The sequence below is a fragment of the Mastacembelus armatus genome, chromosome 8, assembly GCF_900324485.2.
Source record: "Mastacembelus armatus chromosome 8, fMasArm1.2, whole genome shotgun sequence".
In the NCBI taxonomy this organism is placed as follows: domain Eukaryota; kingdom Metazoa; phylum Chordata; class Actinopteri; order Synbranchiformes; family Mastacembelidae; genus Mastacembelus; species Mastacembelus armatus.
In genome coordinates this window covers 17,142,062-17,158,771 of record NC_046640.1, presented here as the reverse complement: position 1 = coordinate 17,158,771, position 16,710 = coordinate 17,142,062, and the positions used below count along the sequence as shown (strand labels likewise).

Sequence of the window (16,710 nt, the reverse complement as noted above, 5' to 3'; positions counted from 1 at the left end):
TATGCTGTGCCCATGCTGTGCTCAGTGCTCCAAGGTAAATGGTTTAAGGAGCTTTGTGAATCTATTACATCCACTCATGAAAAGCTCTGACCTTCAGTGTGTGAGGTCTTTGGAGCATTTCCAATAGGTTTGTCTCTCAATTCAGCCACATTGTCTGGTTGAGCAATTCCTGGACTGAAGTGACTGTGGGTGTGTGAGCAATGACACGACGACTGTTGAATGTTTGGTGAAGAAAAGACTTGAAATGTCACTCTTCATTTACTGAATAAATGTGCACCGACTCTTATCAACAGGTAAACATTTAAAAAGACAATACGGAGCAAAGACCGAAATCCTGCTTTATTTTATGTAATAAAAGAATTTCCACAGTAATGCAAACAGTTACCAATTACCAATGTGTATTGTTACATATGTGCAGAAAACTGATGAGCCTATGTGGAAACACCTGTGACAAAAAACACACGTTATAAGTAAGTAGAATATTGCTTTCTACTGTGGCCTAGTCATACCAACATCAAACAGCGTTTTTTGACCTTTCTAGGGATACATTTTGGGGATAAAGAGACATTTATGGACATAGACCTAATTAGAGCATTTACAAATCTAAAATAAAACAGAAATCCCCATAGGTTTGTTGCGTATTTTTACTTTTCGGCTTCACAACCGCTTGTTCCTGTCCAGCTGAATATGATGGCAAGATTCATATGATCTTTGTAAATGAATAATAATAAGGAAAATGATGAATTTTATTCATTTTTTCTAAAATGCAGCTCAGTACAATGATCAAGTACCTTTTGTGACCGCAGTAAGGAAATTGGAAATGGTCCTCTGAGAAGACCCTGAGAGCATATAATAAGTCTTAAGTTCCCCTGTGAAATTGTGTGATTTAAGGAGCTTTAATTTCACTGCACCAGCTGAATGACTTCAGGGCTAGAATGAGCTCCTGAAAAATAACATGATAACACATAACAGTTTGCTAAGTGACCCTCGTGTAAGATCTTCAGAGAAAATAAAATTTACTGCTGTTAGTTTTTCTTGAATGTGTTAAAATTGAAAAGGTCATTCATGATTTGAACCTGAAAATAGAATAATCAATAAAAGTGTAGCCTCTTAAACTAAAGATATATATATATATATATATTTATATATATATATATATATTAATATAAATGAGCTTTTCATCTGACACCAACAATATAGCTGTTTACAGAACAGAAAAACCTTCATGCTGAAGTACCAACTCATTTATTTCATAGATATAAATATCAGAATCAGCTTTATTAGTCAAGTGTGCTAGACACACAATGACTCTGACATTGGTGCAGCAGCTCTCAATGTGCTCTGTAGTCACTAGTAAATGGATTTAAATAAGAAAACAAGAGATGTTTTAGCTTTAGGCTAGCAACCCCCCCCCTCAAATATTAACAATTTAATGCAGCAAAACTGCATTGTGTTACTTTACCGGTCAAGCTTTTCATTTTTCCACAGCACACATGCAGCATATAATGAGACCAACTACAGCTTTATGAATTGGAAAAAAAACTGTTTTATTTTTTAAACAATGGCCCAGTGTTTTGCTTTCAGACCAAGGAAGACAAAAGTAGGCTTCCCATTTCTAGCTTGGTGACCATCGATTAATTAAGTTGGCTTAAACACGGAGGACAACAGATTATTGCAGGATACATATAATTCAGGATATTGCTAAAAGACTGAAGCTAAACTAACAGGTCCCAGACAAAAATGTCAGCAAGTTCCATGTAGTAGAAAATAGCATTGTTCTTTTCTCTTTTTCTCTTTCTTTAGCTAGATCTTTAGATCTCTAATCTTTAGCTAGACAGACCAGGAAGACCTTTATTGTAAGCAATGACCAACAGCTGCTGTCGGTTAGGGGGGTTTGTGAATGAATGTATTTTCTAATCACTGTCTGAATGTTTGTGGTGTTTTGATCCTTTTTTTTAACGATCACTAAAAACAGAGTACATTTGCTAAGACATAAATAACAATAGGGAGGACAATAGGTTATGGATCAGAACTCCAGGACTTAAATCTCCAGGGGTCTTGAACATTGACTTAAAATCAATGACCAATATCAACAAGAGAGTGTCAGACAAGTGGTCGCTCTCGAGACAATTAATGGCACAGATTGATTGTAAGTCCGGGGGAAAAAAGACTGCAGTGACAGTAGCTCATTACAACACTTCACTACTTCACAATGAGCTACAGTGCAATGACTCACTGTTTATATGTGGTTTAGTTTTGCCTGGTCTTTTGTATTCCTGTCTAAAATGATTTATCTTAAGGTTGATCAGGTCTACTCGCTGTCAAACTGTTTATTGCCAAATGCAGCATAAAACTGCATCTGACAATACATTTACTTTCATTAGAGTGTCAGTTATATTAGGATTAACAGCAGGAAGCTATTCTTTGTACTGTGATAAACCTGTTAAAAACATATTTTCAGTCAAATACTCTGATCCATTTCTGGTCTAGTTAAGTTTTAATGGGCTATTCAGGGGTGTTTCCATGTTTCTCATTGTTTACTACAAAGATTTTTAGCATTTGCCAAAGTATTCCATACATCTGTAAACCAAATCCATTCTTTAGATCCAGGCATCCAGTGGTTGCAGTTAAGTATAATACAAAATAAAAAGAAATTTGACAAAGAATATGACCCAGTTTCAAACATGGGATGTGTCACAGTGGATAATTACTTGGCTTGCTTTTTTCATTAAAGGTCTTTTTTTCACATGTTAATGCAGTAACAATCAGATGTGTGATGTGTTTAGGTGCTTGTAGAAAGCTCCAACATCGTACACTAAAGACTTTGCTGCTGATAAACACAAAAAAGAGTACATGGGCCTTGTAAAAAAACATTCTGAGTTTGGTAGTTTTTACTTTTAAAAATGGCTATTTGCTATGTGAGTTTCAGATATGGCTTCATTATTAGTCAACTCTTAAATACATGACAAGAAAGAGTTATCAAAACAATGCTTGCTTTAAAGACAACATAAATGTCATCTATCACATGCAAATTTGTCTAAGCCGATGTTTATATTTTACAGACTGAAACCAATGGACATCTGGAACGCAGGAAATCTGGCTAAAAATGTTTTAATGCTTTGGAAAACAGTTTGCAGTTATGATGAATACATGGGATGGGATGGACAGTTAAAGAACTAAAAGAATTAAAACCACATATATTATTTATTTTAATCAGGCCTTCAGACATGTCGGTTGCATCACCTGTGACTAGTCTAAGGTGTCAGGCTCAGCGTCCATGCAGGTCTCCCATGGGTTACGTGGCATGTGAGGCATGGAGATGAGAAGCAGGGCAACTCCACTGAGGATAAGCAGGGTGAAGGAGGCACAGGCACAGGTGAAGGACCAGGAGTAGTAGTATTCAATCCAGATGGTCTCATCACTGTCAATCATGCGTTTAACAGACTGACGCATTACCTCAACAGAAATTATGATGCAAAGGCCTGTGTGCCAAAACAGAAAGAATAAGCTGTAATGGGCTGGAAAAAACAGATGCCCACTTGCATTCATGGTAAATGTGTTGTCAAAATTGTTTAATGAAAGGCTGTTGAATTTTCCCATTTACACTGAAAGGCTGTCAGTTTTATTTTCTGAAACAATAAACTTGTCTGAATGTGAATATTCTGAAATGTTTCCTCAGAGCTATGTCAACACTTTAAGCACCTGCCACCTCTAAAATAATTGTCACTGATAAATTAGCTTTGTCAGCTCAGTACAATTCACTCCATAAATAATATAAAATGTTTGCAAAAAAGTGACAAACCTCATTTTAAAGTGAACTGTAGCACAAAGACCAATAAAGTACCAGGCAAAGCTTTACATGTGATTCACATTATCTGCCATATCTGACCTGCAAAGGCAAAGAACATCCCAGCAGGCCGGAGCAGGTAGTCCCGCCCCTTCCCAAAAGAGAAGATGACACAGAGGGTGCCCAGGATCATGAAGAACAGACTGAAGATGGCGATGGCGGCGGCTGAGATATTGTATTCTGAGGAGAAAAAGAGAAAAGAGGAAAGATGGAAGAGAAACAGCAAGATGGGGCAGAGAGAGAAAAAACAGTGAGCAGGCATGAGAGAGAGAAAGAGAAGACAATAGATGGAAGAAGCAGAGACTGCAATGTGGTAGTATTAAAAATTGAAAGAGTGGGTAGAAACAGAAGGGGCTGCAGTATCGCTTACATAATTGTTTCAGTATTGCACTCAGACAAGTTACGACATAGATAATTAGCCTTTAAATTAGCCTCACTTTAAAAACAACAGTCATTTATCCAAACTGGCAATAATTCCATTTGCATGACAGATAAGATGCTTCAGGCTGATAACAAGGTGATTAGAACATCTCCCTCTCTTCCTGTCCGCCTCCCCTCCTCTCTGTTTCTCAAAGATAATTTAGTCTTTTCTTCTGTGCAACACACCCAACTGTGACAGAAATGATCCACAAAGCTTCCTATTCCATTTCAGCACCCCGACTGAGGAATAACACCAAGTGTAAAATAACCTTACACTCAGTCTCTCCAGTGTAGGTCAGGTTCACTCTGGTTTGTTGCTATGCATGTGTGTGAAAGTCTATTTGTGTTTTTATGTATTTGATCCGTGCGTAATTTTGCTGGAACACTGTCCAAATTAGATTATCTATTTTCTGCATTTTATTTTATCTAATACATCTATAATGATAGAATTTACATCACATTAAAATTACATTTATTAGTACATTTAGAATTCTCAGTATGTAGCTGCATTGATTTTTTGTGGTCTAACACAAGTAGTACCCGGGTGTGTGTTCCTTTATGCTTCCTTGTATTCCTGTCTGTCTACATGGTTTACTATATGTGTCCTTTCTTTTTACTTTACTAGAAAAGATTTCTCCTATTCAAACAAAACCAGGATCTGTTCTAACATGCAATGTGGATGGCAGTGATGAGATACCCACCTTTCTGGGTCTTGACTTCAAAAACTTCAGCTTCTTCCCCGGATGTAAAGTGTTTGAAGTAGGAACAGTTTTTTGCTGCAAAGTAAGACAGGGTGAGAGTGGCGGATTAGAAACAGGCGACAATAGAGCGACAGAAAGAAAGAAACAACAGGGGGGTTGGATTTGTAGCCACATGTGGCTGCAATAACCATCAATGCAAATATTAAATCTAGAAAGCTAACAAACATGCACACAGTAAATGAATGAGATTCAAACCTTTGAAAAAAGATATTTTATACTGAAATTCTCTCTCAGTGTTTTACATATCTTCTTGCTCAATTTTTAGCTAAGAAAATTATTCATAATACTTTGAAAAAGTAATTTTTTAAAAGTTTTTCTCAGGAGTAAGTCTGTCTTTTACTTGCAGTCATCATAAAATAAAATATCTTAAACTCAAATCTTTCACTGTCCCCTGTCCCCTATTTCTCACTCTGGACCTTTGACCACAATCTTCAGTATAGCTGCATAAAGAAAAATGATTTCCGGGTGGTATCATTTTCCATTCATCCATCTATCTATTTGCTTTCTCTAAGGGCAGCTGGGATGAGAGGGAGAGGAGGGGAAGACATAAAGGCCAAGTAAGTGTCCACTTTTTTGTCCACTAACCATCCTAGCCTGCTGATATTAAAGCCATAAAGCAGACAGGTGCTCTCTGTCCACACAGAGATGGACAATGTTTGTGTATTGCCTGTTTTCGTGTGCGTGTGTTTGCACATGCTGTGTGTGTGTATGTGTGTGTGTACCAGGAAACAGAGGAGGTGTTTGTTACTGAGGATGAGAGAGAATCACTAAAGAGGTAACCTAGCAACAGGCTGCTGCAGGTCTTGGCTAGTCTATTTACCCATGTAAAGGCATATCAGGAGGAGTGTGTGTATGCATACACGTGTGCATGTGTGTGTGTCTGTAATAGTATGCGGGCGTGAATATGCATGTGTGTGTTCTGAGGGGATGGACAGGCTGCTGGTACGCTGAGCTGGAAAGGAAGGTGGGGTCACAGGGCAGCTTAGGTCTGCAAATATATTATTTTCATTAGTTTTCTCTCATTAGTTGTCTTTACCTCTGGGGCTAAGCTAATTTAAGCTAATTTGTGTTTGGGTGCAGCGCTACAATTTACTCCAGTCTCTAAGAAAGCCACTATCTGCTCACCATAAAAACACAGAACGATCTTTGATATATACTAACGAATCTTTAAAAGACTGAGCTATGCTTTATTGGCTGAATCCTTCTGAATTATGAAGGATAACGTGGAGATCAGGACCTTTTTCTAGGTCATTTTTATTGGTAATAATTACTGACTGTTTGCCAAACCTTGCCTTCCAGGTGCTGTTATGATGCCTGATTCTGCCATGACACTTTTGCAACTTAGACAACATAGGTAGATTTACAATTCTATCTTTCTAATGTTTAGCAAATAGGTGAAATTAATTTTGCTCTATGGTGTTTCTTAAATGTAGTCCAAGCATTTCACATTTGATGCTATGGTAAAATTAAATGGTTAGTGTGTCTACATTATTCCAAATGTATCCAAATCAAACCAAATTACAGGAATAGTAAAAAATGGATCATCAGGCGAACAAATCTTCTTTCCTCAGTATTTACTGAGTGCAGGTGCACAGCCGTGATTCATCCAAATGTTTTATCACTGCCATGGTGTGCTAAACTAACTTTCCCTGGCAAGTTCTGTCTTTATGACACATTATACTGATGGACTTTAGTACTGCTAAAAAACTGATTTGCTGTTACCAAGTGCAGCTACTTTGTGAATACCATAAGAACACTCTTTAAAGAACAAATCTAATGTAATGATAAATGTTCAGTGTGTAGGAGAACACCTGGGTGCGTATCATTGACCTTGCAGTCTGGCTAATGGGGAGCTTTAGTTCCAGGGAGCGAGAGATTAGAACAAGGTATCGCCTGTCATTTTAGTTTTGCCTCTTTTCATAAAACTCAGCCATGTCCTCTCTTTCATATGCAACTCTTCCTGTCCTTACACTTATATTCCTCTCCATCCTCCCCATTCCCCCTGCCATACATGACATCTTCTTTTCTTCTTTCTGTATTCTTGTGGTTTTCCTTTTTTCCTTTTGCAGTTGGTTTCTGTGCTTCTGTTTCTCCTTCTTCTTCCTTTCCATTTGTACTGAGGATACATGAACTAGCATCAAACAGACATTTATCTGACAGATCATGGTATTATAATGACAACTGTACAGACAATTTATACTGTGTATACTCTGTTTCTTTTGCAGGACTGGTACAGATGGAAGGTGATGGGAGGGGGGCTGTTCTTTTTCTAGCCACACACCATGACCGACTAATTCTGGGTCAATGTTAGAAGGATGGGTGCTGGTGGTTTTTGAATGGCTATTCCATGAGGTGCTCTGATAAATGGGACACACAGGAGAGTCCTCACAAACCCTTGTGATCTGCTACCTGCATTTATATGTATATAAGAAATACATGTGTTTAACATAAAATTCAAAATACTAAAGCTAACTGTTATCATCACAGTCACCACAAACTGGTTTACATTCTGTAAATGATGGCACCAATAATCTCTGAATGTTTTCCACTTTGTGCATTACATAATGTGGAAAGGATTAATTAAAATTCTGATCCTTAAACTTGTTCTGTGATGCCGGGTTAGTGTCACACCTCCACACTTTTGGCTCTGCACTCAAAGCAGGAACCTGGCAGAGTAAAGAGGAAAATGACTGAGGTCTAGCAAGTGATAATGGTGGTTCAAGGTGACATCAGTGCATTTGAGGATACGAATTGGGGGCAGCAGCTAAACACTGTGTCAGGGAAAGAAGCAGAGGATGAAGTTGTCTCATTTGAAGGTGTAGGTGCTCTGGGTGTAATCTATTTCCACTGTAGAGCTGGAGAACGTGTTGGTTGACCACTTGGAAATTCAGAAATATCTCTAATAATAAACTGCTTTTCCCCATGCTTATTTGTGCACACGTGTGTAGGAACACACACATGCACACAAAAGCACCAGTTCTGCTGTTTATTTCCCAGCAGAGCTGCACGATGTGATCCATAAAGGGTTTGTTTGATTTTTACAGCACTCAAGCTGTCATGCGTCATTTGTGGGAAGCTAATTTCAGAAGTCATTTAGGTTCACCACTTTCCTGCTGTTGTTATGCAACCCCTTCACAAAATCAGTGTAATTGTGACTACATGAAAAAGTGTTTGTGTACGTGCCTCGTGACGACTCACTCCCCCTCTGTTTGGGAAAATGCAAATATGTGTTATTAAGTCCAATCATCATAGTTTGCTTGGGTGTACTGTTCATCAAAGATGTAATCTCTTATAGTGTACTCTTGAGTGCTCAACATTCAACCTACAATGCACATTTAATTGAGAAGCAGAAACATAACGGTGCTGTAGTAATGTTAGCAGTCAGCCACTGGATTAAGCTCTAAACTCAGTGCCCATATGAAGACCCATCACAAACTCCAACTCTGTTAGAGCTTATCCCTCCCCCACTGAGCTAGTTCAGATAGATGATGAGTATATTTTACATCCACTGAGACAAAATTATCAAATATTTGTTGAAAACAATCCAACAGCATTACAGGTTGAATATTGGAAGTATGCAAAATTACTTCATGATGTAGACTTTGCCAAGAGGTGTTAATGTTATTACCTGTGGTTGGCTGGCTTGTTAAGTGCAAACTCTGGCTCCCTTACAAAAAACATGTCAATTTATAAGGTGTGAAACACTATTATGCAGGTGAAATTGCACTCAAAATGTGCAATCTAGCCAAAGCCTTCAATACTCAGCTATTCTGCTATTTCTGTTAGCACTCTAGGAAAGAAAGAAGCCAACCATCCGAGGTCAGAGAGTGGCTGTGTTTTTCTTTCACTCCCGGTGTTGTCAAACTACACTGACCTGACAGCTTTACCTGTGGGATGACAGTAAAGAATGCACCTGTAGTGAAGAGAAAAGGTCTTTAGACACCTTCCTTGCCAACTGGAGGGCAATCACCAAACTGAATTTAACCTTTTTCCCACAAGTCACTGAAATTCACCTTTGGAAAGCAGAAAAGAATCTGACCAAATGTCATCTGCACAAAGATACAACAAAGATGCTTCTACCAACTCTGTGACAAGGGACAAACCAACACACATTCAGATATATCGCTGATGACACCAGGGTCACAAAAACTATTAGAACTGAGATGAGAGGAAGAAACTGCATATCATGCCCTTTGATCTTTGCAGGTAATATCAGCCCATGGCTTGTTTTGTTTCAGATGTCAAATGTGAACACATCACTGTGGTTGCGACAGCATAGCAGTGGGCATTTCTTGCCTTGTACACGGAGCTGAAATCCCCTCGCTGCATAGGAAGCCGAGCTGTCGACATATTTCAGCTGTCAGACGGCTTCTCTCCAGTCATTCTCCATTTCAGGTTGAGCTGAGTATCAGTGAACCATTTGGGATTTGGCACAAATATTCTCACACTGCTTTACACCTGGTGTCATATTGCAGTGGTTGTAACTGGCTTATTCATCATATTGGAGTGAGTCTGTCAGCTACAGTATACCCTTATGTCATTCCACAGGCTATTGACTTGTCAGTGAGGAAGAAAATTCAACTACTCCAACAACTTGTCTTAAAAGAATGAAACTTCCAGAAACCTCTCAATTTTAAACAAGAGGTCCTCTGGAGGTCCTCGATAGGCCCTTGTCATATTTATGTGTAAGGTGGCTGTCACACCTTTTGTCTGTCTGTCTTGCTGTCTATTGGCCTCATTTTTCTGATTTTTCAAAATGTGATACATGATGTTTAGGGACAGTATCAGCTCACCTCACAGAAAGCACCCCCTCCCTCTCTGGACACTGTAAAAGGGTTCCCTGTGTAACCATCAACAGAGGCATCCCTACCTGTATACGCCCATGCAGACTTATGCTTCCTTCCCAATCCCCTTTGTTCCTCCTGAGTCTCTCAGGGGGTCTCTAACTGAAGAGCTGCAGTGCGAAGCCACACTTCATTAAGACCTGTACTGATCCTGAAGTGTTTGAGTCAGAGGCTAAGTCAGTGATAGTCAGAGTAAAATCTCTCTGTTAGGCTGCAAAGCACGCACACACAGCCAGAGGCCAGCGAGAGCCTGTTTACCCCAAGGCTCCCTCTGTTCAAAGAGAGCTTGAAGAGTTACAAGACTATTTTGGAGAAATAGACTTTTCAAAACAAGACAGAAATGTGTTTGACTTACTCTTTTTTCCAACCATTTACTGTACATAATGTTTAAAAATTCTCCCTAGGCAGCCTTGTTTCTGGTTTGATCAAAGCCAACCTCCGATCTGCTTTGACACTGTGCGTCAGACTGAGCAGGAGATGCAGAAGTTAAATAGCATCTTATGATTTGACTTTTTTAGCACAGAGAAAATCAAACAATAAGCTGACACATGATGTAATACCGGCTGTTGTGATCTGAGACATCATCTAAAAAAGGGGTACCAGAAAAATGAGAGAAATTGGAATTCTGCTTATGTCTCATTTTCCATCAGCTCAAACCAAACAGACTGTTATGTTACTGTAAGCAAAGTGTAGCAGCAACACTCTTCCATTATGCACTTGACTTCAGCTGTTTGAGTGTTCTTAATTAACAGTCTGTTCAGAGACTTCCTCTGTGGAAGATAATGATAGCTCAGTGAGAAACTGGCCATAAAACTGTTACACATACAGTCCAAACACACGTGTACGTCTTTGTTTGTCTGTGTGTGTGTTTGCGCACACACGTACGCACGTGCCAACATATGTGCTGGCATTTGTCTTTGTGTGTGAGAGGGTAGACACACAGATGGAGCTGGAGAGAGCATGAGTAGAAGAAAAGGCTGACACTGACTTGTCATTCGTTATGTCCTCTGTGACCATCCCTAAAGTGATTTGTGGTTTATGGCCATTCCTCCTGTTTCTATATGTTTACACATTACATAAAACAAAACTGAGATGGAAAATCTACTTTACAGAACTTCTCAGCATCACTACACATCTGTAGTTTTTCAAGCCTGAGAAGCTGTCAGTGTAAAAACAACAAATAGAAATGTTTAGCTCACACATTTTATCTCTGAGTCAGAATATATTAGGTGCAAAGAAAATGTTTGTCACCTTGACATGAACCTCAATTCTAAAACACTAAAGCAAATCATCCAGCAGCAGGTTGTCAGTCACCAACAGTAAAATCAAGAGGCCCCATACCTCCAGGTAAGCTGATGGGGCCACAGCCTTTGCCCTGGGGGTCCTCCTCCACGATGAAGATGCTCTTCTTGCAGAGCCTCCAGAGGCCAAAGTGGGCTGCCTCGCAGGTGGCGTTGAGTTTCTCCACCCGTGGGCTGAGCACGGCCCAGTGGTCAGTCACCACCGCAGCTAGCATCGATGACATGCCCACCACAATCACCACAGACGTGATCTTGACCTTGGTCGCCTGCTCCTCAAACATACTGCTGTTCGATGTGTGTGTGGAAAGTTGGATGTGTGTGTGCGCGTGACTGTTTGCACGTGTGTGCGTGTGACACAAGTAAGTGAAATGCTAGTGTGTAGGTGGCTATGTATAGAGTGTGTGTAATTGTAAAACCTGCAGTCAAGATTGCGTTTGTCTTCTTTGTCTTTGGTTCCTTGACGTCAGATGTTGAATCCAGAGGTTTCCTCGTCTTGTCTACAGCTTCGCTACACTTCTGATGTCCTTGCCTCTCTGCTGTCCACGGCTCTTTCTTTCTCTTTCTCTGCCTTGTGCCTGGTGGTTGGTAAAAAGGGGCCAGATAACAGTGCCCTAGTTTCTACCTCTCTCTTCTCTTCCTCTCCCTCCCTAGTTGCCTTTGGTGAGCTGAGGCCATTCAGCCTCAAGATGAAGAAGTGCTGGGAAGTGCTTACACCTATCACACCTTTTACTTGACCATTCTGATGTTGACAGTGTCAGGTCAAGATTATACTTTCATTTACACTTTAGTCAGAGTCTTTTTGTTGTGACGTTCCAGTCATGCACTTCTAGCATGAAAGATAAACTTTTGAAAACCTCTGGCTGGTTTTGACAGTCCTACTCAATATTTCATTTCCATGCCAAATGCTGATGTTATTAGTCCATCATTCATCTAGAACTTTCACTGTCACATCTCAGTCATATTTGGTCTGATCTGTTTCCAGCTCAATTGTCTCAGGCGCTGTGTGCCAGGGGACTCCTGGGGGAGATCTCCTTTATTAGTTGTCATCTGAATGAGCTGATCTACTTACTCAGCCAATCAGCAATCAGCTTTTGAGACAAGGGTCCCACCTGATGCCAGCAACTGATCCAGATTTGGAACAAGAAAAAAGGGCTTTAATGCAGGGCCCCAAAAATATAGAGGCATAAGACATAGGCAGTTTATACGTTTATATGTTAAATATGATTCACTAGGCAGCAAACTTTTTCGATGCATCCTGCCATCTAAAAATGTTTAATAAAGTGAATTTCAAATCAATCCAATCCAATCCAATATATGTTATCTTACAAGACCATTTGGAGAAAACCCATAGGTGGCTGTCATAGTCTAGGTTGCTCATTCATGGTTGCTGCCATGTCTTTTCCTTGTGTAAGCCATCCTAAGACTTTTCATTTCATCCTTAAATATATTGAGATAATAATCTGATTCGGCACATAAATGCTTTTGACCACTTTACTATAAAATGACATACAGTTTGAGGACAGAAAGACTTTACAAACCTCTTACACCTCAGAGACACAGTCAACCTGTTCCATATGAAATACTTTGAGTAAACGGACATGCTTTTTATAAACCGCCATGCCCCACTTTAGACAGGACTCTGGCCCATTTTCTGCCACACACGCTCTGTTTTTTAACCATTTAAAATGGCTAGGCATTTAAAGTAAGAGCAAGAGCAAAAGGGAAAAATGTTTTGAGAGTGCAAGACTTTTTTTTCTCTGTGTGTTTGAGTAGGGTGTAAAAGAGGGTGTATATAACGGATGCCAGTTATACAAAGTGGGTAGGTAGGTATTTAAAGAGAGAGCTGGACAGAGACACCACAGTGAGTCTGATATCTCACACATTCTAGAAAATGAATATACTGCGAGAGAAGCAAAACTCTTCTATAAACACCATCAGCAGCTAACTGAACTAAGAAATTGATCATCAAAAAGAGATCATCTCACAGACTAGTTTCAAAAAGCAGGACACCACAGTGGGGGTTGGGAGGAGATGAGAGACAGTTGTGTTCATTATCACGTTCCACCTGGATGCATTTGCAGAAAAACTGATTTTTCTCCCAGAGGACGAGTCACTTGCTGAGGCTCCGAGAGCAACTACTTGTCTTTAAATGTGTAATAATGTGTTTTGGTGTATCCTGCCTAAGTGGGTGCCCCGTTGACCTGCTTCATTTGTTCATGGTCCCCTGGTGACTGTGGAAAGACCAAACACCTCACAGCTGCATGGTCTCCAAGCAACAGCCAGCAGTGTGGATGGGAGTGATAACACGTCATCGACGATAAGAGTGTGTCATGCTGGAGGGATCACCTCACATTAACCAAGCTGGGAGAAGAAACACTGAAAACACAAGACAGCACCTAGGAAGAAGGCACCTCTGACTCACCTGTGGGTGCTACTCACTGGACTGTTTGAGCCATGACAGAAACACAAATATATAAATAAATAAATAAATAAATAAAACAGCTCCACTGAAATCAGGATTGACACATCTGAACTCAGCAGTGATTAACTTCAATTATGAGTTCCAGCATCCCTGTTAGAGTTTTTATTCCAGCTTGAAAAACAACCTTAATTGGTGGCTAAATTTACCCATATCAGAATAGATTGCATAGCCTTCAGAGGGACCCAACTGTATTCATTTGCTAATGACAGGCAACATTACTCAAGCTAAATTAGATTAGCCATGCCCCGTGGCCATTTCTATGAGGGTCACATTAAAATTCTCCACTAACACAGCGGGATCGGTTACTATACATGCTCACCTTGGCGGCACCATTCTCATTCGTTTGACCTGTTCTAGCAAAATCCATTGATTTATATGAAGCAGAGATTAGATGACGTGGGCCAGTGAACTGTGAGTTAATCAGTACAGACTGAAGAAAAATTAAATTAGGTAGAAATTACAAGGAGCTGATGCAGCTGCTGTGCTGCAACATCAGCCATTACTAGCAAAAGATAATTTCCCCAGCTGAATACACAGGTCTGACTCCTCTTTTACCAAATTAAACATAAGATAATGTAGTTTTTATTTTATTTCTGTGCTAAACACAACGCACTTTACTGTATAGATCTATCTGACTGCTGGTTGTGCTTTAATTAGAGGGTTTTTTCCATGCAAATTTGTAGCTCCATATGGCCAAATAGACATTCATTTGAAAAGCTGAACCAATAAAAAAACAAAAGTCAACACAGTAAAGTGAAAAGCTTTTACTTGGCAAAATTAAATTAATCTCTGCCCATTATACCTTCTTTTCCTCAATCATTATATTTATATTATTCACAGAAAAGAAAGGTTCTTTTTACCCAGTTATTGAATCAGGTGGGCGACTGCTGAGACAAAAAAAAATGGCTTCATTTGGTCAGGTGACCTCTCTGAGCGAGCCTGGCAGCTTTTTAACATTTTCATCTAAGAGTGCTACTATTAGTGCAATGCAGACTGGTTTATTTCTTTGCCAAACAATGTGGAGACTCCGAGGCTGAAGTGGCTTATAGTTCAATGGGAGATGACAGTGATTCATTCTTATGCAACTTAACTGAAGAGGCATTCAGGACACAGAGAAGGTCAGACAGAAATCTGAATGAAGCTCTGCAACCACAGATCTTCAATGGAAAACAAACTCCACTGAGTTTAATGCAAATGACTTTTTTTAATTTGGCATAAATGCCATTAACTCAGATGATCCCCTGACTTTCCTTATAGTATTTCAATTGAAATGTATCAGCAAATATTGGATGGATCCATGAAAGTTGTGAAACTTGGCACAGACGTTCATGTTCTCCCCTGAATGAACTGTCATAACTACTGCCCCACAATTAGATCAAACTTATATCTTGTCATACAGCTTTAATGATCAAATACCTTTGAAACTAACATCTCTGTTAATCTTGTTAAAAGAAATCACAACTAAAGCACAAAAGTATAACCCTGATTTAGTTTATTTGAGCATAATTAACTAAAAAGAGAAAAACAATTAAGAGTAAATTCAGATTTTAAAAATGCTTGTTTGAATGTAACAATTAAAAAAAGCTCTACATTATAAATAACAAAGCATTCAACTACCCAGTAGCATAAAATGAAAAGTTCCTAATACACATGTAACTTGAGTAAATTTGTTCTTGCAAAATACTGAGTACGACAAGGAGTTCATTTCTTAATATGACATGACAAGTGCTTCAGTTTCTTTCCCTGTGATCTTTTATTATGCAACACCTTACACTCCAATCAGCATCTTTCCTTCTGGACATCTATATTCAAATGTACAAGAAAATTGAGAATGTGCTTATTTCACAACAATACTAATCCATAAATGAATATATGCACATACAGTAAAGTACAGTTTTGTACAGTAAGAATTTTCATTTCATACTGTACTTCAATTTACACAACAGGATATTCAACAGTTAGAGTTACTTTTGGGACTGATAACAACCAAAGTTTGTTTATGTGAATATAAAATGGTAAACTGAATTGTATGACCATTGCTGAATTACACTGATGCATTACTGAGTCATTGTTCAGTAAAATAACGCTTTAAATCCTCTGTTTGTGTCTTTGCACATTCAGTGTTTTTTATTGTACTTTTATATACAGGTTTACAGCTTTACATTAAAAACAAACACATTTAGATTATTTTCTGATACTGTAATATAAAAGAATGACTCACACTGATGGCTTTTTTTTCACATGAGCTCAGTCTTGTATATGAAGTGCCATCTCAAATGGAATATCAAACACACTAAATACAATCAGATACTATTCTGTGGTTGAGTGAGCTCTCTTGCCAAAACCAGAACCAACTAAATAGCCCTAAGACCGAAGAAAACCCACCCCAGCTGGTTTGTGGAGCAATTCCAAGCAAACACTCACAGCATTTTCAAAACACAGTAATGGCATTTTTGTTTCTCAAAACCTTTTGCCAGGTTTATCTTTATCACTGGTTCATGTCCTAGCACTACTAAAGCTGAAGGAGATGACCTCAAAAGTTCAACCTGCCACAATGTCACAGTATTTCCTGAGAGAACAAAAAAAAAGCAGGAATAGACATGTAGGACAGCAGTACAGTACTGGTTATTAGAGCCAGATCCTTCTGGGACACAGTTGCAGACAGTCTGGGGCCTATGTTTGACACAGGAGAGGGAAAAGACACCCAAATGGACACATAGGCAGTGTCACAGACAGACATGCGTTCTCTGCCTGGCTCAGATCCTTATCCATCAAATAGGATGGATGCAGGGCTCTATTCAAAGCAAAAGGAAGTCCTGATCTGTGCAGTTCTGGGCACTGCCTTTTCGTAAGATGCTCTGCTCTTGTGATGAGAACATACACAATATCACAGCCATCAGGGGGTGTGATGGAAGGGGGGTTATCGAACAGAGATTTGTTACTGACCAAATGAAATTTTGTTTCCCAAAAATGTCAGGGAATGAATTTAAGGAAGGGTCAGTCAGGGAGACAAAACTTTTCATATTAGTTGAAAAATGGGATGGTTGACTTGGAC

General features: G+C 39.3%; 1 protein-coding gene across 1 annotated transcript; it reads right to left on the bottom strand.

The window, feature by feature from the left end:
* Positions 1 to 3,167: 3,167 nt before the first annotated feature.
* On the bottom strand, positions 3,168 to 11,454 carry cacng1b (calcium channel, voltage-dependent, gamma subunit 1b). Its single transcript, XM_026325772.1, has 4 exons — positions 11,214 to 11,454; positions 4,969 to 5,043; positions 3,890 to 4,027; positions 3,168 to 3,482 (listed from the first exon to the last, which is right to left on the bottom strand). The coding sequence occupies exons 1-4, from the start codon at positions 11,452 to 11,454 to the stop codon at positions 3,250 to 3,252; spliced, it is 687 nt and encodes a 228-aa protein (XP_026181557.1). The 3' UTR covers positions 3,168 to 3,249.
* Between the last annotated feature and the right edge of the window lie 5,256 nt (positions 11,455 to 16,710).

Bases quoted from the DNA above. Each gene is read 5' to 3' on its own strand.
- cacng1b (XM_026325772.1), bottom strand. From the start codon at position 11,454: ATGTTTGAGGAGCAGGCGACCAAGGTCAAGATCACGTCTGTGGTGATT. The intron at 5,044-11,213 runs GTATGGGGCCTC...CTTACTTTGCAG, and splicing joins CCCCATCAGCTTACCTGGAG to CAAAAAACTGTTCCTACTTC. The intron at 3,483-3,889 runs GTCAGATATGGC...TTTGGCACACAG, and splicing joins GATGTTCTTTGCCTTTGCAG to GCCTTTGCATCATAATTTCT.